Raw genomic sequence first — 25,094 nt, 5'->3', positions numbered from 1 at the left:
GATTCCCCAGTTGTCTGCAGGCTGCCGGCAACCCTCAGGGCCTGCCCTCCGCCACTGCCCCGAGCCCCTGACCTCACACCTACTGATCTGAATCTGCAGAGGGGCAGGGACAGCCACTAGATTCTATTTATCTCAAAATCAGGTCTACAAAGGAAACTTTTCTCCTCCTGCCCTGCTACCACTCAGAAGGTGACCCTGATTTGATCTTAATCGAAGTTCCCAAACTGCTTGTTCTCAGAACTCTGCAAGCCGCAGAGAAATGCCTCTCAGCTCCCACTCAGCAGAGAGGGGCAGATGCCTGTCACCCACTGTCCCCTGGCCCTTCTTACCCACAGAGGATCTCCTTGGAGGGGACCCATCATGGCCAGAAACAGGGGCTGCTGCAGGAGAGCGAAGAGGGCACTGACCAAAGACTGTAGTCCTGTGAGGCTGCCAAACTGGGTGGAGGGGTACCTGCCAGGGCAACAGAGAACATGTCACCGAAGGTGCCACTCTCAGGCCTTCCAAATGTTCCTCAGCCCCAGCCTGGCCCCAGGTGCGCTGGTGCCAGAGAGGAGGCAGGAGGAGCCTCAGAGAACAGCGGGGCAACCGCCTTCAGGTTGCTTTCTGCTGAGCAGGTGCAGAGTGAATTTCTCTCCTGGACCAACCTGAGGCCCCAGACTCTGGGGAGGACCCCACCCTGTGCAGGTGTGTCCTAGGCCCGTGGGTGTCTGGCTGAGCCGAGTGCAAAGTGTGGTGCCAGCAGGAATCTGCAGCTTGGGAAACAGGCCCGGGGAGCAGGATGGAGGCTGGGCCTGGCTCTGCCGTGCCCTCATCTAGAGGAGCATTGTGTAATCATGGAAACGCAGTATCGGAGCTTTCAGCAGCCTCCCTCAGACCCTGCCAGGGCAGCCACCACTTCCTCCAGGCCTGAGTGGGTGGGGGACATGCAGACCTGGAATGACCCCCATGCAGTGCTGTTGAGAGGGGGACAGAGTTCTGGCAAAAACTTATAAAACATTAGGCTTCAGGGCCCCAGAGGAGGGAAGGGGGTCAGTCCCAGCAGTGAACAATCTGGTCTTTGGTCAGAGAGAGACAGGGGATGGTATTTGGGTTCCAACTTTTTTCTTTACTCCTCACCCGAGAATGTATTTATTGATTTTAGAGAGGAATGGAGAGAGAGAGAAACATCCCAAGCCTATCCAGGACAGGGGACTGAACCAGCAACGTATGTATGTGTCCCCTGACTGGTAATCGAACCTGAAACCTATTGGTGTATGGGACGATGCTCCAACTAACTGAGACACGGTGCTGGGGCATGGGTTCCAACTTTTGAGCCAAGCCCCAAAGGAGGAAGAACACTGTGATTCCTTATGTATGCGTGGCCTCTTGGAAAAGGAGGCAGGGTTTATTTTAGGCAAGGCCTGAGAAGGCTGTGGGTAGAGGCAGACCCTACAAGATTCTGGGTGAGCCCTGGCTGGTGCGGCTCAGTGGACTGAGTGCCAGCCTGAGAACTAAAGGGTCACCACGGGTTCCCAGTCAGGGCACAAGCCTGGGTTGTAGGCCAGGTCCCCAGTAGGGGGCACGAGAGAGACAACTACACACTGATGTTTCTCCCTCTCCCTCCCTGTACCTCTCTAAAAATAAATAAAGAAATAAAATGCTGTGGGTTTTTTTTTTTAAGTGAAAAGATTCTGGGTGAGAACTGATACATTCTGGGCTCAGTTACTCAATTGCCCCTGCTCCTGTTGAGGGCCATTTGAACGTCAACATTGAGCTGTGGGCAGCCAGAACGCACCCCTGCCCTTCCCTTGAGCAAGCAGAGGCAGCCCAGGACTCAGTGGAGCAGCAACCCTCGAGGCAGTATGAGGTGCACGGGGGCACTGCCTCTGACCGAGAGAACTGACTTCGTGTTAAATGCCGGGACTTGTGGGCACCCAACTGTCTGCCCACTGACCCACCTCCCGCCAGGTATGGCCTTCCCCTGACACACCCAACAGAAGCCCTGCTACCTGTCCTTGATGCAAGAACATGATGGGGCAGGCTGGCCCCCCTCAGGACCTCAGTCCCTCCACAAACCTCCCTTAAGTCATCCCCTTGCCCTCTGTCACCAGCCCCCCCACAGCCACGAGGACTTAGCACTTACACTGCAGCATACAGGCCCCCAATGGCCGAGTGGATGAATCCCCGCACAACTGTGTGCAGGATGAAGGAGAGGATCTGAGGAAGAGAACGGAGAGTGAGCAGAAGACTGGGAGGGCCCCCCAGGCCAGTGCCTGGGGTCTCAGCAACGGGAGCACTACAACAGCGAGTTCACTCGCACCAGCTCTGCAGGGCCAATCCCTGAAATCCCAGGAACTTTGTGAGCCAGTTGTTAAACACAGTCATTATGAAAACATGGATTCTATAAACTTACAATTAAGTTATATTAAAAACAAAGGTAATGAATACTGAAAACTTACCACTTACCAATTACTTTACTACCTTTTACTATTATCTGTGTTCTTAAGGTTTTTGTATGGTGGAAATCCCCTAAGATGGTGTGTTACTGGGATTCTCTTTCCAACTCCACAATTGGTGACAGCATAGTGACTGAAATCAGCTATAGTGAGAGCACTTATACCAGGGAAATTGGCAAATGCTAAAAATCGGCCCCTCTCCCCTGCTATTGCTGACCCGAGGACTGTGCCCTGAGGTCTCCCTGGCTCATCACTCAGACCCTAACATCCCTACGAAAGCTCTGCTTCCCCCCACACACCAGAGAAAGGGGAAGGGGGGGGAGAGAGAGAGAGAGGGAGAGAAACATTGATCAGTTGCCTCCCACACATGCCATGAATGGGGACCAAACCTGCAACCCAGGAATGTGCCCTGAATGGCAACTGAACCTAAGACCTTTTTTTTGGTTTACAGGACGATGCTCCAACCAACTGAGCCATACCAGCCAGGGTGGAAAGCTCTGCTTTTTAGGAAGGCTGCTGTTAGCCCTGGTGGGGTAGCTCAGCTGGTTAGAGCATTGTCCAGATACGCCAAGGTTGTGGGTTCAATTTCTGGTCAGGGTACATACAAGCAGCAACCAATGAATGCAAAAGTGAGTGGAACAACAAAATTGATGCTTCTCTCCATCCCCCACCCTCTCTTTCTCTCAAATCAGTAAAAATAAAAGATGGCTGCTGCGGGCAGGCTTAGCAAGTCCTGAGAAGCACCTGTTAATGATTCGAGAGGCACGAGAGTTGTGCACTTTGCCACCATGACCCTTTTCTTGTTCTTCATACACAGCACTGCCATCCTATTCAGCAGCCAGGACCTGTTCCCAGGAATGTGGGCGGTTCCTGGGACAGGGGATACTCTCTGCAGTGTTGAAAGAGGGCTGTGCCTAAATGTGCAGGGACATACTTGGGCAGGCTCCCCCTTTCCACTTCAAATGCCTTGTTGCTTTTTCCTAACTTTTCTTTCCATGAGAACTCAAAAAAAAAAAACAACAACAACAACAACAAAAAGATGAAAAGCAGATGACTGTCCCCACCAAGCACTAACCCTCGGCTGGACAAGGTGGCCAGGCAAGAGTTTGTCAGTCTCACAGAGGGCAATCACCAGGAGGCCAGGAGGACACCAGGGAGGTCACAACACTCCCGCCTGGAACTGGGACAAGTTTCCAACGGTTTACTCCGGTCTGCACGCACAGCGTCAACATATTCATGTGCTAGTACCCGTGCGTGGCGCACGCTTGAGTATTCAATGTACCTCAACACATGGCCACTTGTAAAAAGGAAGGGACTCTTGCTTTCCCCCTGGACCTGGCCCAAGATACCATCTGACCTCGGGCTCCACCCACCTGGAAGCAATGCCATCACTCAAGTCCCTCAAAATTAACCATCTTGGGGTTTGAGGCTAGTACACTTTCATGGACCTAAGGGTGGAGCCGGACAGGTGACAAAATCTACCTTGCTCACATCCTCTGCCAAAAGTCAGGTTTCAAAAGCATGAGAAATGTGTGGAATGAAATTAAGCTTTGAACCCAGATGCCCAGGGATCACAATCTTTTTCCACTCTCCCCTGTGTAGAGACCCTGCAGGCACTCCTGTACCTGAGGGACAGGTGCTCCCATCAACGCCAGATTAGCTCAGGCTCTTAGGACATCAAATTTCAGCTGTCTGAGCAATGCAAAACAAGTGCCGCACAGCTACCGAACATAGTTCTGGGAAATGCTATAAGGGCGGTATCTGTGGGAGGCAAATGCACAGAAGGCCAAGAGGACTCTGCCTTCACCAGGAAGACCTTCCATGAAAGGCTATCCCAGCGTCATTTACAGCTCCCTTCCGGGATCGAGCACACAAAGCCTGGCCGGTGAGCGGCTCTTACTGAATGACAGGGGCTGGGGAGTTGGCCGGCTGAATTAAGTGAAGGAAGCGTCACCATTCTCTTGGACGATGGCTTTCATGGCACATCATGCACCTTTTAGTCTCACTGCCCCCTTGCCCTACCTGACCTCTCCCTTTCCCCACACCCACCTGTAGGGGCAGGTTGGGAATGAGGCAGGTCACCCCAAAGCCCACGAGTAGCACGTTTGTGAAGGCAAAAGCCCGCATGGCGTTGGTGATCTTCTGGATCTGCCGGTCCCGCTTCTTCTTCTCACCTCTGCAGAGACACAGAGCACATGCTGGAGCCGAGAGCTCCCTGGAGGAGGGTGGGCTCTCCCAAGGAGTCAGGCCCTGGGAGTGACAGTTTGTGGACAGCTCATGACTCAAAGATCACCCAAGCGTGGTGTAGGGACTGCTGGGACTAGACCGGCACTGCGGCCTCCTGCGGCACCCAGCTGATGGCGCTGAGCGTGAGCCTCGGCGGAGAGGTCAGACACGAGAAGATGGTCGTCAGTGCGCCGCGCTGCTCTAGTGAAGCCTGGGCTCAAATGCCGGGGCGGGAAGGAACAGAGTGTACCCAAGTTAGGGTGTGGCAAAGCCTCACTTCATCATTGGCACCAACCTCACTGAAGTCCTACAGAGAGCTGAAGATAAGGCAGATAATAAGCCAAATAAGGGAGTGACTGGATTTCCCATTGGGGCAGCAGGAGGGAGTGAGGTAGAAACGAATATGCAGCAGATGGAAGTGGAATGGGCATAAATAACCTCTCGGCTGCAGGACCTGACCTAGATAACAAAGCATTCTCTGTGTTTATTTCCTTGTGAATCCACTATTACTGATTCTAGTCTCACCGCCCACAGACACCCCATGGACAACTATATGACATCCCAGAATGAATGCCAAGTGCTGGCAGATGTGCAAGGAGTCTCAGGCCCACCACTTCCATGTGGCCTCAGAGGCAAGCTCCTCGAACTCCTAGCTTCAGTTTCCCCATCTGTAAAATGGGCATCACACTAGTACACACCTCACGGAGGTGCTGAGAGGCTCACTGAGCTGTTGTGCATTAAGTGCTTGGCACAGGGCCACATAAAATAAACGGGAGCTTATTATACTAAAGCAGAGTCATAGTAGACAGCATTTAACTCATCCTCTGATCTTAAGAGCCCAATCCTTATATAAGGCAGGGCTCCAGCACCTGGTTTAATGCTCACAGTCATGAACACATCTATTAACACCTGCTACAGGTACAGCGACTTGCTACTCCCACCGAGTGGAGTGAGCCTGGTAGGCAAGGCAGTGTAGCTTTAAGATCACCCACCCACGGTGCTTCTCATGCTAAGGATCTGCGTGCGGTCCTGAGGTAGAATGGTTTGATACCCACTATCTGCACACAGACCTTCCTCTCATCTCTGTCTTCTTTCATGTAACTCAGTACTTCCCAAAATGCAGCCTCCCAAAGAACTGCCGTCAAGGAGCAAAGGCAATAGACCTGAAGGTGTGCGGAGCTGAGTGAGCAAGTGTCTTAAAGTGCTTGGGAGATCAGCTTCTGGCACAACCCTCTTTCCCCTCTCCTGCTGAATTTTAAACCTACCCCCGTCCCAATCCTGCCCCTGCCTAACGCTAGACTTGGGGGCTTCTTTCTCTGGGGGTGAGAGCCAGGCACGGGTCCTGTCTACGCACTGGTTGGCGTCTTTCTCCTCGGGCTCCTCAGAGGCATCTTCACATTCCTTCAGCCTCCAGTCCATGATGTAGCCGATGATGGGGGCCGTCAGTAGGCAGAGCAGCTGGAGCACACCGAAAATGGAGGTGTAGAGGCTAACTGGGAAGGAAGAAGGGCTGTGTCACGGCAGGGGCTCCTGACAAAGGCTGGGGGCAGGCACTGGACAAAGTCTAAACCCCACGGGCCCTTCTGAAGTCTTTCCAGACCCCCTCTTGTCACTGTAGATCTTGAGGGATGCCCAGAGACCTTAACCCCTGAATTCAAAGCTGGAACAAGGAGTAGGCACCCTATTCTCTCCTCCAAATCCCCTGCTTGCTTCCAAGAAACAGCGAATGAAATCCAGTATGTCACAATGACTTCCCCCAGAAGCTCCAAGAAGTCTCTCTGACTTGGGAACCACAAAATTGCCAAAGCCTGGGATGGAGGCTTTGTGTAAGACTGGCCATTAGTCTTCTGCTTCCAGAAATACACCAGAAAGGCATCGCTCACAAGGGCTCTGACGTACAAGCTTCAATCTTCAAAGAGCCTTAAAATTAAGATGGAATTTTGGGGGGCAAATGGAAACTGAAAGCTGACTACCCCACCCCACCCCCAGTTCTGCCTAAAATGGGTGTTTGCAATTCAAGGCAGGGCGTTTCTTCATTGAACAAAGACTAGATGGGAGGGGACACTGCAACGTGCCCTGGCAGTCCCCCCTGCTTACCAGTGGCCATGACTGCAACAAGAGAGCAAAGGGAGAAAGCAGAAAGGAGCAAGGTCAGCTGCAGAGATTTCGAAGGTTGTGGTAGGGAGATGGGGAATGGGGGCAGGCTAGCTAGCTCTGGGCCCAGCAAAAACCTCATTTCCCATCTAGACCTGAATCTCAGAGCACCCATGGGTGGCTGAGCTTCAGCCAGGCTTCTAGGAGCGGAGGTGGGAGGGGGCCCAGCACAGGCACCCGCTGACGTTTCTCTATCTTCTGGGGCCTTAGTCACATGCAGCCAGTCCTTGGTCACAGACAGGCTGGTGAATCAGGCCCGTGGCTTGCCAAAGATGGAGATGGGGAAGTGACGTGGGTGCAGCAGACCTGGCAGAATTCACTGCCGCGTGGCCTTTCGGGAACACTGCTCTGTCAGAGTTGCACTCCAAGGGCAAGAGAAGTCAAACAACCCATCCCGATTCCCAGCAAAGCACCTGACACCACAGGTCTCCCCAAGCCAGCCAGTGCTGGTCTGCTGTCCACCCCACCAACTCCCTGACCCCGACACTGTCCCTCTGGGCACAGTCAGGGCTATGGGCGTCATGCACAACAGCTCACAGGAGCAGGACGGGGAAAACCAATGCCCTGTCAGCTGCAGATGGAATTTCCTGGCCCAACTTCCGCTACTTCTTGAAACTGACTTTCTGAATGTGGGAAAGTTAGAAAAAAATATTCCTCTTAGACAGCAAAGGACTTCTCAGAGAACCTGAGTAAAAGCTCATGACTCAGCAGCAGGGAGATGTGCTTTCTAAGGGCCAGTGAGGACCCTTCTCCCCACACTTCAGAGTTTCCACCTCCCTGGGCCTGGGAGCTCTTACTAGAGGGTGTTCAGATCAGCTTTCCCCAAAGTTCGGTCCACAGACTTTAATGAGTGTTATATAATGAAAGCATTCCTGTGGACGCAACAAAGCTAAATAGGTTATGTTTTCCCATAAAAAATAGAGCCTTACTATGTCAGCATTCATTAGGAAATTTTGCAAGGGCACATTTCACAGTGGAACCAGTGTTTTCTGGGTGCCTTTGTCATCTTTCCCTGTTGTTAAGGCTAGATTTCTCATCTCCTTCAAAAACCGTGTTTGATTCCTTACGGTCCCTAAGGAAAAACAATTAAACCAACAAAAAGGTTGCACACCAATGAGACTGCCAATAAAAAGCGTTTACCGAACGTGTTTGTCCCGCTAAGGATGACTAACGCTGACTCAGCTCAGGCCCTGAGGAAGTACTGACTTTCTCTGTAGAATCAAAGCCTCTAATCCGCCACAGACCTTTTGTGTTGTTTTGGGAAAGCAGTGTGTGGGTTATGGGTTCTGTTTACCAGACCTGACGAGTCTCGGCTGGATTACACAGGTGAGGAAGCATCTCTCTGGCCCTGCTTCCAGTTCAGGGTGCAGTTCCCAGCGGCAGTCCAATTGCCTCAGAGTCTCCAGTGGAGATGGCCCAGCCCCCCGCCACCCCCACGGGCACCCGGGCTCTCCACGCACCAACCCTGTAGTTTCCCAGGGGGTTACTGATGTCAGGTTTGATCGGCTCTCTTTCAATGGACTCTCGGGTGGAGTACTCTGTTCTGTGCAATGTTTTCATTCACAAACACGGCACCCAGCCCCTCAGGCAATGAAAAACATATGCCTCACGCACCAAATACATGTAGTTATTTCAGTCCTCCCGTCCCTCCCATACCGGGAAACTCTGATGGGGACAAGAAAGAGTGGCCGGGGCCAACTGTGATGCAACGGCTCTGACGAGTAATGGGTCTCCTGGACTCTGTCATTTCACGGCCCTGCTGGCCCAGCCCAGGCTAACACCGTTCGGCCAGCTAGGCAGTGGGCTCGACCTCAGGTGGGAGAGATGGCCACCACTGGGCGGGGGCCTCCCTATGGGGCTGTGCACCAAGGTCCAGGGGTCACCAACCTTTGTCCTGGTCACCGCTGACCAGGAACTTGAGGATGTTGTTCATGGCGCCCATGTAGAAGATGAGCCGCAGCTGCGTGATGCACATGGTGACGAGGCTGAGCAGCAGGATGGGGCTGAATATGCTCTGCATGAAGGACGGAGCTGCTGTGGGGAGAAGGCCACAGGTGTGCAGGAGCCGCACCTCTGCCATTCAGTGGCCCGGCGCGTGGGGTGAGGCGGCTGATTTGCTGATTTAATCACTCCATGCTGGATGCAATGATGGGCCCCGTGTGAGGTTAAAGGTGTGGGTGCTAGAGATGGGTCACCAGCTGTGTAACACAAGTTGGGTGAATACCTTGCCCTCTCTGAGCCTGAGCATGCTTGTCTGCACACAGGATGGATGGCGCTGCATGCCATTTTGGGAGGAAGTGGGAATTAATAAGACTCAGAAAGTGCTCAATCCAGGCCAGGGCTTCCAGAGCTGGATTGGCTCTGTCCCTTCCTGTCTTGGGGGTGTGGGTGTGTGGGTGAGGCAGGTCTGGCAGGTGAGGGCCTCGTGGTAGGTACCTGCAGCATCTGGCTGGCACTTCACCTCCAGGTCAATGGTGGACAGGCACAGCTTGTGGCCCTCCTGCAGTGCCGCCTGCTCCTTGGCACTCCTCATGGAGCTACCCACACTGAGGCGGCGCCCCACTGTAGTCACCTGCTTGTAGAACTGCTTCCCTGTGATCTTGTGGTCAAAGCCCAACCAGCTGAACTTGATCTTCACCCTGGAGGCCACAGGAAAGTGCCTGTCAGTGCTGCCCGGGACCATAAACCAGGGTGGGGTGGGGACAGCCGGCACAACCACTTACGAGTAGTCCATGTCCTCTGGCCCTGGGAAAGGCTCCAGAGGCCAGTTGAAGAAGCAGTTGAGGAAAACTAGCCCAGAGCAGCCGGCCCAGACCACGAGGATGGTAATGAAGGAGGCCCCAAAGTCGTAGATGACCTGAAAGGCACCACGGGGCAGGGGTAGGGGTAGGGCCAGGGCCGAGTCAGCACGGGGAAGCCAGGCTGGGGAGCGGCAGGGTCACCAGCACCCGTTCTCCTGTGCTGAGCTGCATGAGGAGGCGCAGCCCTGTCAACTTTGGGGTTTGGGCATCACTCTGTAACCCGATTATCCCAACTCACCCTGTCCTGTCATTAGCCCCCTGTACCTCCTCTCATACGAGCTGTCACTTCCTTAGAGAGGCCTTCCCTGACCACCCCATCACTGCCCTATCACTGGCTCACAGTGAATAGCTATGCATACTGGTATCTTGATTCATTTACTCATCCATTGTTAGTTTAGCTCCCTGAGAACAGGAACCTGCTAGCCTTGTCCACTGATGTTTCTCCAGCACCTTGAAGAGTACCCATAATAGGTGCAAAAAACACGTGATGAATGAAGAGGTGGCTATCTCCCTTTCCTTCTCCATGAAATGGGGGTAAGAGTGATGCGTCCTCACGGTACGGTGGGGGGGTTAGGCAGGTGTAACCCTAGTACAGTGCTCAGTGGCAGGGGGAAGCCTGCTGAGCACAAGCATGGTAGCTCTTTCTGTCATTATCACAATTTATTTCCGGTATAACAGTCCCCAGGGTACTGGCAGAAGCTGCCCAGCTCCCCAGGGAGGGGACTCGCAGGAGCTAGACACTGAGACAGGAGGAGGAGGCACATACAGGCATCTCTACATGCCAGGAGTGTGACAATCCCTAAAAGTCCACAGGATGCCTGGCTCTAGACACTCCAAGTACCTTGATCCCCAGGTGACCAACCCACACCTGTGGCTCCTCCTCCTCATCTATGGCTCCCAACCACACACCTCAGGAAAGGGGATTTTACTTGGTGCGGGTGCCAGGGGAGGGAGAAGCCCCTTCTGGAGCCCTGGTAGGAGCAACAGGATTTGGAGTAGGAACTGGGGCTGACAGACTGTGAGGTGTTTGCTTCATCCTGACCCTGTGTGACTTCCATGGGCTCCGAATCCTGCCTGGGAGGGAAACAGCTGAACCAACTTGGCTGAGAGCAGCGCTTGGGGTAGTGGCAAGCAACAGCCCGACAACAACAGACCTGGGGGTGGGGAGACTGGGGCTGGACTCAGGCTCGGGGACAAACTCACCCACCAGCTTTCTCTACCCCGCCCAGAAATGCCAAAGTGGCCTGCAGTGACACCCTGTAGTGACACCCTGCAGTGACATGCTTGAATCTTCCATCTCCCATGGCTCAGTGGGATTCTCTTCCTCCTCCCATGGCGCCCAGGTGCATCCCCTCCCTGGTGTGGGGGGTGGGAGGGGCCAGCCCCAGCACCCACAGTTACACCCCTCTTCAGAGAGGGCTGAAGGAGCCTTGGGAGAAGCCTCTGCTCTGACACTAGTACAAACTAAATGTGCTGGCCACACCTCACCTTGATTCCTGGGAAGGTGACTGCTGAGGAGGCATAGGACCCGATCATCAAGGCAATAAATGTGGACCGAAGGTCACCAAACATGTTGGGCAGCTGCAAGACAAGAAGCAAGGGGACTTCAGCTGAGAGAAAGAGCAGAGGAGGGATGAAGGAGGCACTTTTTCTTATCTGCTCTCCTCCCCTAATTTATAGGGGAATTAGTCCAGAGAGTAATTACTACTAATTGAAAGTTTTGCCTTTCGGAACTGAGGTTGATAAGGGCCAGGGAGGAGTGCAATGCACAATTTGGACCCCAGATATAAGGACAGAGCTGCTGGACCTCCTGGCTGGCAGGTGCCCCTCCTCTCCTCTCCAGCACAGGCCAGGGGCCTTCCAGTCTTTACAGGGTTACACCAAGATGCCAGCAAGCAAAGTGGGAAACTCAGGCATCCCTCAAAGGGAGCAAGCCAGGTAAACCTAAGAATCTATTTGGGAATGAGAGAGTCACTTTTACAAATAAGAATACCAGCATCTCAGAAGGACTAGATGTCAGCAAAAGCTGCTCTCAGTTCTGAGAGTAGATTTTTGGAGGGTGTCAAAGCAGAATTCTACAGCTCCCTCAGGGCTGGCAAGGGATTTCTGCTTCAGAACTCCTAAGTGCAAAGAGGGCTTTCCCTTTCCACGGTTTCGCGCGGAGATAACCACCTGAGAACGCCAATGGCAAAGAAGGCTCAGGCTCTCCTCCCAGCGAAGCCACTCCTTTGCCTCTCCCATAAACTCATTCTGGGCCCATGTGCCGTAAGTGCATTCCACACAAACCCAGACGTGGTAAACTAAGATAATGCAGTCATGGATTCAAACAGACATGAGGCCAAGTACATTCCCCAACAGCCAGTCAGAGCTTCTCTCTAGAACCTCAGAAGAAGCTGCAACCATGTTGGGAAGGTTTCCACCCACACCACAATGTCCCCGCGCTGAGGATGCCTCCCTGGACGGCTACGCCACCTGTTCCACTGAACTCAGACTGTTTATATGGACTCAATCTGTTTGTCTGCGATCGCTCTGGGTGCTAGCAAACACGGGACATGCGATGGCCGCCTGCTGGCTGATCCGCTGTTGAACAGAAGCAGTGTGAACCTGGCCACACACCTGCTCCTCACCAGTTCTGCCTATTTTGCCCACAATTAAATATGAGTAAGGCATATATCAAATCATCATGTGGTAACTAATACAATGTGTTATGTAATTACATCTCAATAAAACTGGGGAAAAAATGAGTGAGGGACATCATCTAAATTTAAAACTTTTGTGCTTTAAATCTGTGATGATCCTATCCTGAACCTAAATTTTCTCGTGAAAAAAGTTAATATGAATCTGGTTTCTGAGATTGACCATTTTAAGGACAATAACATTTTTTAAAATAAATTTTCAATAAGTTCTGATGTTGCTAAAAAATAATAAATAAAACAAAACCTTTTGTGCATTACAGGACACCATCAAGAAGGTGAGAAAGCAGGCACAGAAAAGTTTTACAAGTTGCACATGTGACAAGGGACTTGTACCTGGAATATGTAAAGAACCCCCACGACTCAATAACAAAAAGGTAAATAACCTATTTGTAAAATGGGCAAAAGATCTGAATAGACATTTCTCCAAAAAACAAAAAAATGGACTATAAGTTCATGAAAATACACTCAATATCATTAATCCTAGGGAAATGCAAATTCAAACTACAACGGATCTATAATTCATTTATAATTTTTAAAAACCACGTAATAACAAACATTCGGAAGATATAAAGGAATCGGAACCCTCACAGTACTGGTGGGAATGTGGAACGCGGCAGCCGCTCTGGAAAACGGTCTGGCGGTTCCTCAAATAGTTAAACCCAGAGATATCATGTGACCCAGTCGTTCCACTCCTAGGTGTATATCCAAGAGACACGAAAACACTGTCCACGGAAAAACTCGCACATGAATGTTTGCAGCAGCACTATTCATGACATCCCCAAAGTGGAAACAACCTCAATGTCCATCAGTGGATGAACGGGTGAACAAAATGTGGTGTATACACAACAGAGTATTATCCACCATAAAAGCAAACGAAGTACTGACGCACAGCGCAACACGGGTGAACCTTGAAAACACGCGACGTGAAAGAAGCCAGTCACAAAAGCCACATATGGTATGATTCCATTTATATGAAGTGTCCGGTACAGGCAAATCCATGGAGACAGAGAACAGATGAGCAGTTGCCGCGGGCTGGGGTAGAGGAAGCCGGGAGTAAATGGGGAAGAGATCCTAACAAGTACAGGGTTTCTGTTTGGAGCGATATAATTGATTATGGTGATGATTGCACACCTCTATGATTACAATAAAAATCAGTGAATTGTATCCTTTAGGTGAATTACACGGCATGTGAACCATGTCTCAATATCACTGTTAAAAACCAGCTTGCTAGCTAGCCTTTCCTTTATCCTTAAGCTCAGGCTTGCCCTAACCCTAACCCAGGCAGAGGCCAATTGAACAACAGGGGTTTGGGGCCAACACGCAACTCTGATCTGATCTTCTGGAGTCTTCTCCCTAGAACTAGACCCCGGAATTTAAAAGGAACAAGAGTAAGTCCATAGTGTATAATACGAGGCCAGGGTGGCCATCCGGGCTCCTCCAAGATTTCCCAGCACACAAAGAGCTCTTCCCCTCAACAAGAGTGGATCCTCTGTCCACTCAGCTTCTTAGAGAGGGTCAGAGGAGGACAAGGAGCAGATGGAAATCCCCACAACAGGAGAGAGAGGAAATGTGTGGTGCTCGTGTGTGCCAAGTCACACCCAGGTGAGCACTAAAGACACCCACTCTTACTCTCTGCACACCTGCCTCCCAGGTATGCTGTGATTCACAGGACATGCCTTGGTTCCCGAGCTCACATATTTGGGCTTCTCCATGCTGGCTACTACAGCAGGGCAGCCTTGTGGGAAAGGCATCTCTGGGGCCAAATTAGCCCCGGGGAGAATCCAAAGACTAGTTCTGCTTGTGTGGAAGCGGGTAACTGTTCCTGCCTGGAATGCCACTTCAGCCAGGGCAGGTGAAGGAAGAGAGGATCAAAGGGGACTCAGAGCCCGACTGGAAGAGCAGATGGAGGACAAGAGCCCGGTGTAGCAAAGTCCACCCGGTGCAGACTCAAGCCAGGGAAACACTTTTGCTGTTGCAGTCACCTTTGCGCAAAGATTGCCCCCAACTTTTCAACAGGGCTAGGGAATACTCCAGAGAGGCAGACAGCTTGCTACTAGCCCTGTCCCTCTTTCCTTAAGCTCAGGCTTGCCCTAACCCTAATCCAGGATCGAGCCCAACAGAACACCACGGGTTTGCGGCCGACAAGCACCTCTGATCTGATCTTCTGGAGTCATCTCCCCAGAACGTGATTCAGGACAGGGCAGCTGGGAGAAGAGCTGACTTTCCACCTGCCCCTGGATGAGACCCCCATCCCCATGTCTGGAAAAAGGCAGTAGCCTTCCGGCTGCCTTCCTTGCTGCCCTACCTCTCCCGGCCTAGAATGTTATCAGCAACACCAAGAACATTCTCCTTCCCAACACACTATTTTGGTCAGCAGGGCTATTCCTGGGGGAGCACAGAGCCTCGGGGCAAACCTACCAGACAGCATTCCCACCAACACCAACACCAACACCAACACCAACACCAACACCCTGTATTTTAGGTTGTGATTCTTTTTCCTGATTAGAAAAGCAGTGTACACCCATTGTAAAACATCTGAAATAAAGTACACATAAAGAATAAAATAAAAACCACCCTGACATAGCCACACTACCACTTCGATATATTTCCCTTTAATCTTTTTCCTATAAATACCTATAACTTTGTAACAAAATTGGGATCATATGCTACAATGGGTTTTTTTTGGTTAAGTTTTGTGTCTTTTAAAAGATTTTATTTGTTTGTTTATTTATTTATTTTAGAAAGAGGGGAAGAGAGAAACACCCATTGATGGGTTGCCTCTCATACACGCCCCACCCAGAAATGGAACCCGCAGCCCAGGCATGTGCCCTCACCAGGAATCGAACCACTGACCTTTTGCTTTATAGGATGAAGCCCAACCCACTGAGCCATACCAGTCAGGGTGCTACAGATGGTTTTATAAACTTTTTCTTTTTTTCCTTAATATATTACAAATGTTTTCTAACTTAGAGTTCATCTTCAACGTACTCCATAATGACTATCTGGTATTTCCTTATCTGGATGTTTCATAATCTATGCATTTCTCTGCTGCTGGACCTCTGTTCCTTTTTCGCTTTTATCATAAACAACATTTCAATGAACATCCTTGAAGATAAACATACCGGGTCTGGCACAAATAGCGCCCCTTTTAATTACAAAATCATAAGCATGTAATTCTATAACACGGTATCACACTCTAGCACACCATATGACATTTTAGGTGAAATGTTCACATTACAACTATAAATTATTACATCCATATTATTACCCTACCCACCACACTCAAAACAGGCGTTACTTCTACTGGACCCTGCGTGTGCACACAGCTATTATTTCTTTAAGGTAAAGTCCCAAAAGTAGAACCATTAGACAAAGGGAATGCACATCTTTAAGTTCTGTCATGCTCTGTGCCAAACTGCTTCTAGAAAATTCACACCAATCCACAGACCCACCAGCGGCACAGCAGAGCGTCTAGGTCACTAGCTATTCCGACATTGTGCATTATCATTATTTTTAATATTTGCCACTTCACCAACATCCTGGTGATACAAAATCTATTTCTTTGTGTACATGAATGAAATGAATTAGTGACTGATATTTGCTTCCAAATAATCTGGATGGTGGGTGGAGGTAGAAAGGAAGCAAAAGTGGCCATGAGTTGATAATTGCTGAAGGTGCAAGTGTGTGCTTCATTATACTGTGCTCTCCAATGCCAGGTACATTTGAACTTTCCACCCTGGCTGGTGTGGCTCAGTGGATTGGGTGCTGGACTGCAAACCAAAGGGTTACTGGTTTGATTCCCAGTCAGGGCACATCCCTGGGTTGCGGACCAGATCTCCAGCAGGGGGCACTCAAGTGGCAACCACACATTGTTTCTTTCCCTCTCATTCTCCCCCACTTCCCCTCTCTAAAAATAAGTAAATACAATCTTAAAAAAAAAAAAACAACCCTAAACTTCCCATGAGTAAAAAAAAAGAAATTGAAAAAACATAATATAATTACTAACGATTTTGACCATTTTTCTACAATTTTTAAAACGAGTAATTTATAGTCCTCATTTGTCCTTTGTTCCTATGAGGATGTTACCTTTTTATATAGATTTAGAATAAGCTCTTTATATATCAAGACAGTCAGTTTGTTCACGTACTGTAGGTATGCTTTCCCAGTTTGTAATTTAACTTCTTAGCCATGGTGTTTTTTGACCAACAGAAGTGCTGAAATAGGCAGTCAAAGTGTGTTTCAGCTCCCAGCATTTATGTCAGATGAAATCTCTCTGAAGGGAACGTCAGGGAGGACCCTGACCAATGATACCCAAAGCATCAACATCCTGGCAACAGTGGTCACAAAAAAATAACAAGCACAAGAGAAGAGAGGGTTTCCCTGTGGATACTAATTATTTTTAAAATGTTGATACTAATTGTGTGATCCTTTAAGCCACTTCCTTCCCTTCTGCCTCCCAAAGCTGTCACACCTGCCAGAAATTTCCCCCACTTGCTGCGCCCAGGAGCAGCTTGATTGAAGGATTCGCTTTATTATTAAGTGATGATATATAATAATATAGCATGATTATATTAATATAATAATGTATTATTATAACAATTATTACAACAGCAATTATCTGTAATACCTACTCTGCACTTTATCTTAAAAACCCTCAAAACAACCTTAATGAGGTAGGTGTCATTTACCACCCTCACTTAACGGGTACAAAACTTTAGGATTAGAAAAGTTAAGAGACACCCCCAATTTGGTAAGGGTCAAATTTGGGATCCAAGGCAGGAAGCTTACATGCACAACCTCTGGGCTACCATGTCCCTTGGAAACCTCCCAAGTACACACTTCAGTGGGACGTCAAAGTGATGACCCTCATCTCTCATGCCTCCCTATGTTCCTTGTTAAGCATTCTGTCTGCTCTCCCTACTAGAGATTTCTTACATCCCTCTAATGCTCCTTCTATTTAAAAAAAAATTTTTTTTTACTGATTTTAGAGAGGAAAAGTGGGAGGGAGAATGGGAGAGAGAAAGAGAGAGATAAAAACATTGATTTGTTGTTCCACTTATTGATGCATTCACTGGTTGATTCTTATATGTGCCCTGACTGGAGATCGAACCTGCAACTCTGGTGTATGGGGACAATGTTCTGACCAACTGAGCCACCCAGCCAGGGCCCAGATGCTCCTTGTAGACCCATCTGCCCCCTCCCCTCGGCCATCCTTGGCTGACCTTCCATGGTCCTGGACCACACCATCAAGTGGACTCTCCTGTTTCGTCTTCCTGTGACTCTCCTCCCTTTTTCTCTCCCTCCTCTGCCTCTGCTTGCCTCTGCTGTTCTGAGTACATAATGGCTACTCAGAAGCCTGGTGATGGAGTGATGGCTGAGTACCGAGCAGAGCACTCCAGGGTGGGCCTCAAGGGCAGGTGGGTGGAGGGGAGGGGAAGAGCCAGCCCTGCTGCCAAGTAGGAAGCCAGAGCTGTGCTGCAATGACAGATGCCAGGGGAAAACACTCAGCAGAGGCTGCTTCCTGACTCGGGAGTAGCTGCACTCACAGGTGGGGAGTGCAGGCCCCACCCCCCAGCTCTGGGTGCTTCCCACCACCATCCCTGGGGCCTGAGCAGGCAGGGCTGCAGTGGGCTCAGCTGAGCAGAAGCTGCCCTCCATGCTGGCTGGGCTGTGCTCCCTCACATGGGGATGCAGTTGGTGACTCATTCTCTCAGCCCCTAAGCTGCACAGTAAACAGGCCCAGCTATGTGACCTTCCTAGAGGGGAAACCAGCAGCTGCAGATGGCCCCTCCCCTGGAGTTCTGGCCACAGAGCAAGGCTACTGGACAAGAGTACTCAGAGTGGTGACTCCTGTGGTGGGGATGGGCTGCCCTCCCAAGGAGAGCCCCTCTCAGATGTCTCTCTACCCAGGGGCCCCAAGATGGCCCTTGGGCTTGCTGGCAGGCAGGGACAGAAGGGGCCACTGGGTAGCCACCTGGCACTGACATTCCAAATCTGTGGTTTCCCAAGCCCACCAGCTGGGGACACACCCTGGCCCTTGGGGAGATGCCATGTGTAGCCTGGGTGGAGGCTGGCATCCTGGCCCTCAGGCCCCTTCCAGAGGTGAGCCGTGTCCTCGGGTGGCTAGTGTACACACCCAGAGCTCTGTACAACCTGTACAGGCCAGGATCCAGGTACCAGTCTAGACAAGCGGACTCAGCAAAGCGGGCTATTTCCTAACCCCAAACAACCTGGCAGCTCCAAGCACTTACTGCCAGGAGCAGGTCCTTCTGGTCACCTTTCCACTTCACTGCTGAAGGGGTGGGAGGAGGGATTCCACTCCCCCAGCCACCTCATCTGCCTTCCCAGCCAGGTCAAGCCCTGCCAGTGCCCCCTGAACTTGTCACATGCTGAAGCAAGTTCATGATGCAGAACCTTCCGATGGGTGAATTTTTCCCAGGCCAACGGTGATCAGCTGACTGCTCTGGGTTCACAAGACACAGAACAGAAACTGAGAGGCAGAACAGGTTCCGGGCTCCGGGACAGTCCTGCCCCAGTGGCACCTGGGCTCCTGGAGCGCTGACTGGGGACTGTGGGGACCCTTGCCTGGCTATAGAAACAGGTCCGCTGAGCAGGAACGTTAACCTCCCTGCACCCAGGCCCGCAGGGACATCTGCTTCACTGCCGCATCTGAATACTTCCCTCCTCTTCACTTTGGTTTTGTCAGAGGGGTATATATTCTATTCTCTTCAAACGCAGATCCCAACTGCCATGGGATCATTTCTTCCTCAGGTTCAAAGTCAGAGTTCAGTGAATCAAATAGGAAAAGCCCACAGAGAAATTTTTCATCAAGGAGCCTGGCAACCTTTTGTAATCACTTTTCTGTGCGGGTCTCAGCTCAGAACTCCCTGTACCACCCACACTGACAGGGGTCAGAGCAATGAAGTGGAAAAGACGTGTCCACAATGTTGGCTGCATCTGCTCCCATCTCTAAGCAACCTAGGCCTGGATTGTGGGGTGGTGCCCCAAAGACGCTGCCTTAGCCGCCGGCTGGTATTTGCACTCCAGCTGATGGAGTGAGTTAAAGGGCTGTGCAAATGCAAGGCACTGAGCAAACAGACTGAAGTGCGCTGTCCAGGTGTCCGGGGTGAGGCTGAGGCTGGCCCCCTCCAGGAGGGCTCTGCACCTGGGGAAGGACTGGGCGCCCTCCTCTAAGGGTATCGCCTTCTGTGCAGGGACCTGAGAGAGCCCGTTCTGGCCATCAGGTGGCCCATGTGGTATGGGATTCCCCTTGCTCCTCTGAGCCTCCCCCCAAGGAAGAATCACCCATTGGTAGGCCTCTGGTGGTCTGCAAGGGAGGCCTCCATCTGCTGTCTCGTCCTGGCCCACAGGGAAAAGGCATTTTGCCCATTTGGGGTCCCCCATCTATCAACGGAGGTAACGGCTTACAGAGCCTGCACATCTTTATTTATGCCACAGCCCACTAAACACAAAACCCCTTGGGACTCAGAAAGTCCCCAAATTAAGGTTTCCATGACAACACATTTCCGCTGCCCCCCCCCCCAGGTTATCACAGACCAATTATCCACAGCCCCAAAGCGGTTGTAGATTTGATTTAAATGCTCCTAAAGGCAACCCAGAAGACTCCTTTGGCCCCCAAGTTAGAATACGGGCAAGGAGACACAAACAGAAAGTGCCACTGTGCTGAGAGCTCGGCTTCTCTGGGAGATGCTCCTGACAGTTCTGCTTTTTAAAGGCCTGGGCCGCCTCGGAACGGGACTGAGCTCTGCCCAGCAGAAGCTGCGGCCAGCCCCAGAACGCTGCCTAAGTGCTCACGCCCTATCCTCTCTGACCTGCTTGTCATCCCCTCTCAACATCTGTCCTGGAGAGGAACAGCCCTGGGAGCCTCAGCTGGAGCCCCATCTGAGGCCTCAGGGGACAGGAGGGTGCCACAGAGAAGCCTCACACCAGGGGGAGTGGTTGAGGAGTAAAGAGTTGACTTCAAAAGTACTTAGAGAAAAGCGCTGAGGGAATTGGCCTGTGTAACTAGAAGAGGGGTCAGCCCCTGCCTTCCCACAGGGCACAGTGACTAAGCAGCTTCTGGGTGCCTCTGGACCGAAGGTTGTCAAACTTCTTCTGTAAAAAGCCAGACAGTAAATATTTTAGCTCTTGCAGGCCATATGGTCTCTACAACTGCTTCATTCTGCACAAAAGAAACAAGTGGGAGTGGCCACGCGCCAACAAAAGTTTGCTTACAACACCATCTCCCTGTAGTGGCCTGGATCGGCCTGGGGGGTGGCAGTTTGCTGACCTCTGCTCTACACCCAAGAATACGGACCTCAGAGGTTACAAGCCACCAGCCTCCCTTAAATAGATCCCTGCGAACCAAACACTTTAAGTGCCGATTAGACAGTTTTCTTGCCTGGTCACCGTCTGGCCTGCCTGCGTAGCCTTTAGCTAACGGACACCCTCTGGGCTGCAGGGCTTTTGAGCCTTCACACAGACCTGTTAGTGGGTGTAGAAAGCAGCGGACCCTCCCCCAGAAACGTGAACCCCCAAGAGCACACACACAATCTGTCTGCCTATAATCTCAAGGGAGTGCATAGCCCGCCTAAGGCTTATTCACAGACCACATAGAAGCCTAGAAGCCCCTGGGTAAGATCCCCGGCTCACTCAGAGAGCTAATTTCTTTGTATACGAAAGATAACCCTGTAGAAAAACAAATGACACAGAGAATCAATTCACAGAATACAAATGACACAGAGAATCAATTCACAGAATACAAACGGACACAACAAAGAGGTGAAAAGATGTCATGAACTAACTAAGAAAAACATTTTTAAAAAGATTTTATTTATTTTTATTTTTAGAGAGAGGGGAAGGGTAGAAGAAAGGGAGAGAAATATCAGTGGTTGCTTCTCGTGTGCCCCCTACTGGGGACGTGGCCCGCAACCCAGGCATGTGCCCTGACTGGGAATCGAACTGGCGACCCTTTGGTTCGCAGGCCAGCGCTCAATCCACTGAGCCACACCGGCCAGGGCTAAAGAAAAAAAAAAATTTTAAATCAGGGTATATCACCATGACCAGCCTGGCTCAGTGAGTTGAGCTTCATTCCACAAAGCAAAAGGTCACCAGTTCAATTCCCAGTCAGGGCATGTGCCTGGGTTGCAGCCTGGGTCCCAGTTGAGGCACATACAAGAGTCAGCCGATTGATTTGTCTCTCACATGGTTGATGTTTCTCTCCCTCTCTTTCTCCCTCCCTTCCCCTTTCTCTAAAAGTAAATGAAAAAATCTTTTAAAAAATGTAAAATCATGGTATGTCATTTTTCACCCAATCAGAGTGGCTAAGAGATGAATGCTAGGGCACTGGAAGGGGCGTGGAGAAAGGCACTCTCACACGTGTTGGTAGGGCGGTACCAGTGCACACTACAACTTTTGGAAAGGCTGTCTGACAGTACGTATTAAAATTTAAAACATGCTGATCCTGTGGCCCAGCAATCCCACTTTGTGTACGTATTTTACAGAAATACATGTACAGGAATGTTCACTTCGGCAGCATAATAAATCAGAAAAATTGGAAACTAACCCAAGTGTCCACTAGTAGGACGCTGGTTAAATAAATTATGATATATCTATATCATAGAATCACATGGAACTCTTTAATAATGAGGCAGATCTCTGGAGTTTAAAATAATACGATAGCTTTCTAAGTACTGGCAGGAAAAGATGTAAAAGATACATTGTTAAGTATAAAAGGCAAGTTGTAACAGTATTTCTTTTTAAAAAAGAGTAACATTGGTATATGGATATTTTTTAAATACTGAAGAGATACATTCTAAACTGATAAAGGTAGGCTTATCGAGTTCTACAGTCTATATATTCTGAAATACTAACTTTTAAAAATAAAAACATTTGTTTCATAGTTTAAAAAAAAGAAGTCCTTATGGGGTTAATAGTCTCCCTGAAAGGTCTCTTATCAACTATAAATTCTTTTTACAGGCTTTCTTAGGATTCTTGGTATGGTGATTTCTATCTGTTTGTCTTACGCTTTATCACAGTAAAGCATCCTTCTGCATCTCACAGCATAAAGTCCTCAAGTTCAAGGACCATCTCCTTCTCTTACCCCACTCAGAACTGCCATGACATAGGCACAGAGTGACTGAAAAAATGGGGTGGTCCAGGTTTTTAGGTTTCATTTCGGTGAAAGAGGTGGTCATCTTCACGCTGTCCAAGAGCACACAGAACCACGGCTCCTGCTACACGGTTCACACAACTTGGTGTGTGGGCTTTGGGCAGTTCTAACAGATTTCCTACAGTGTCAACATTTATTTACCTCTGGGTATTTGAGTTAGGGAGAGAATATATTTGTTTTTCTTTTATCTATCTGGTTAAAAAAGTCAAAACAGAAAAGCACGGAAGAGCAAAAACCCAATCACTCTCACCCGGGAGCAAGGCACCCAGAGTCGCCAGATCTGTGGGTATTACCCGCTGCCCGAGCACACTGCACACGTGGCCCTGTGCCATGCCTCTGTCACCTAACACGGATGCCACTGAACACTCATCTCCAAGGACCCAGACCCAGACAGCTGCTCCTTCCATCCAGGGCAGAGTTAATGAGGCGAAGCACGGGAAGGGTGAACAGAAGACATGCTGGGCCCGGCCTGGCCTCTGGCCCACAGCCCGCAGGCCAGGGTTCACGGCAATGTCAGTGCCTCTTCAAGCTCCTTACAAGACGACCAGCAGTCCCAGGGGTCCCACAAAGCTAAACGAGGGCCCCTCAACAGCCTGACTCTTGACTCCTTAGTGGAAAGAGAAATCAGAAACCAGAGTGCCCTGCAAAGAGTGATGGTAGGTCATTACCATCGCTATTGGTAGTTTATGACACAGTAAACTTTTTCATGGGGACACTGAGGCAGGCCAGAATTTCCTGTTGGGCAGGAATCTCTTTGAAGAGCCCGTTAGTCTCACTGCTTTCCCAATGGCCACCTTGCCCCACCTTGCCGAGCTTCCTTCTGCCTCCCAGGAAGGACTTTCCTGGCTCTCTCTCCTTCAACAAGACCCTTCCTGCAGTCTCTCTCACTTCCCAAAGGAGCACATTCTGTGACATTCTGGTGCTCCCGATAAGGGGGTGCTCAGCATCCTGAGAAAACATGTCTTTCCCTCGAGGGTCCCTCTGTGTCCTGGCATATCAAAAACCAAGAGGAAAGGCGGCCTGTGTGCTCCCTGGGTTTCCGTTCGGGTCTGGACAAATGCAATGGTTGGAGGGAGATTCTGAGGGAGGTTTGTTTTTACATGGCACTGTTAGCCAGAGCTGTCATACAAAATAAGAGAAAAGCAAGTGGGCGGTAGATTTTATTTCCCTGCTCCTATCTCCCCCGGACACATGGCTTGTAAGCTGGCTTCCTCAGCACCTAAGCCAAGGTCAGCAGGTGATGGGCCCGCTCGGAGGGCTGAGCTCTGCTGTGCCTGCAGGACCTCCCTCCCCAGCTGTGGAGGCCGTGGCTGGCTTTGCTGTCTGGCCGCTTCACCACCAGCAGCCCTCTAGTGCTTGGGATATCCAGGCACGTGCTGGTGAATGGAGGGCAAGGAGACTGAAGCCAATGAAAGCTGCCTCGGATTCACAAGGAGATGACTGAGCTGAGATCTCCTTAAAGAAATCGATACTTACTGTTAACGAGGTGAAAGTCATGCACATCCCGCCAAAGCCGTTCAGAGACAGGGAGATGAAGATGAGCACAGAGAGAGCTGTGAGAAAACGGAAGGCATGTAAGCAGGGAACAACCAGCTGCGCTGCAGGGAGGCCAGGACTTGGGCTCTTACAAAAGGTGCCTCCCCATCCTCTGTTCTCTACTAACCTGAGCAGCGAGCAAGAGGCCTGAAGAAGCTGCTTCACTGAAGCCAAACATACAGGTATCCCCCAATCAATCAATAGTGAAACTGAAGGTCTATTTTGGTATTTGTTCTAAAAGTCCTTGGAGCAACAGCTCCACCTGGACAGGGTTGGTGGCCAGATAGCTTCTTAGCCACCTTTAAAGTACTGGCCTGAGCTGCCTCAGGCGGACGCAGCTGATGATTCTGCACACACCCCTGAAGCTGGCCTGGTTCTTTGAACTCATCTCTCAGGTTGGATCAATGAAGCCGTCTCACACTGGCCTGGCTTGGCAATGGCGCAGGAGTTTCACACACCCTGGAGCTTGCCTCAGACATCTGTCTGGGGTGATTGTTCTTTCACGCAGCCCCCATTTGAGATAAGTAAGTGGGTGAGGCCTAACAAGCATTGCCTCTCATTTGAGCAGCGCACCAGGCCTGGCTCAGCGTCCTAGAGCAGATTGGCCTGTGAGCCCCCCTGGGTGCTCTCCCCAGTCCCTGACAAAAGGGTGGAGGAAAAGCACACTCACAGTTTGGGTTACTTGCTCCATATGCAATCAGCAAGCAGGAGACAGCAAAGCAGGCACTAAAAACAAGCAGAAATAATGCATTATTTCCTATTATTGGTATTATTCATATTATTAGCATTTGGGAGTATTTACTGTGTTTTAGGTAGTTCTAGAATATTTATACACAATATTTTATTTAACAATTCTAAGGAGTATAATTGGCTCCAGTTTACTGATGATGGGGAATAGAAAAGAACTGATTTCTCCTAAGCCTCCAACTAGTAAGTGCCTAAGCAGGAATTCCAGCCTGGCAGCCACATCTGGTAAACACCACACTGCACCGCCCCCTCCTCTCCCCAGACTGGAGCTGCCACAGCTCTGAAGCAAGCAAGGGCACAATCCATTCCCCAGGTTCCTTGCTCA

The 25,094-nt window shown here is 50.4% G+C and overlaps 1 protein-coding gene and 1 non-coding gene across 5 annotated transcripts in view; one reads left to right on the top strand and one right to left on the bottom strand.

Moving 5' to 3' along the window:
- The window catches only part of SLC43A2 (solute carrier family 43 member 2), a 45,613-nt gene that overhangs the window by 5,823 nt on the left and 14,696 nt on the right, over window positions 1-25,094 (bottom strand). For 3 of the 4 annotated variants that reach the window (XM_045199005.2, XM_045199006.3, XM_024565183.4), the window contains exons 4-13: window positions 24,693-24,748; window positions 23,963-24,039; window positions 11,108-11,200; window positions 9,542-9,675; window positions 9,255-9,457; window positions 8,706-8,852; window positions 6,019-6,157; window positions 4,488-4,614; window positions 2,126-2,199; window positions 330-453 (exon numbers count right to left, since the gene is read on the bottom strand). In XM_045199005.2, the coding sequence (XP_045054940.1) occupies window positions 330-453; window positions 2,126-2,199; window positions 4,488-4,614; window positions 6,019-6,157; window positions 8,706-8,852; window positions 9,255-9,457; window positions 9,542-9,675; window positions 11,108-11,200; window positions 23,963-24,039; window positions 24,693-24,748 (1,174 nt within the window). The remainder of the gene's footprint in view (window positions 1-329; window positions 454-2,125; window positions 2,200-4,487; window positions 4,615-6,018; window positions 6,158-8,705; window positions 8,853-9,254; window positions 9,458-9,541; window positions 9,676-11,107; window positions 11,201-23,962; window positions 24,040-24,692; window positions 24,749-25,094) is intronic. The other variant, XM_053910846.1, reaches the window with a different exon arrangement.
- On the top strand, window positions 12,403-12,474 carry LOC112308992 (small nucleolar RNA SNORD50). The gene has a single exon (XR_002975200.1). It is a non-coding gene; the product is annotated as a small nucleolar RNA SNORD50 (small nucleolar RNA).

The sequence above is a fragment of the Desmodus rotundus genome, chromosome 9, assembly GCF_022682495.2.
Source record: "Desmodus rotundus isolate HL8 chromosome 9, HLdesRot8A.1, whole genome shotgun sequence".
Taxonomy (NCBI): domain Eukaryota; kingdom Metazoa; phylum Chordata; class Mammalia; order Chiroptera; family Phyllostomidae; genus Desmodus; species Desmodus rotundus.
Note: the sequence above shows the minus strand (reverse complement) of the source record. Positions and strands in the feature narration are given on the sequence as shown.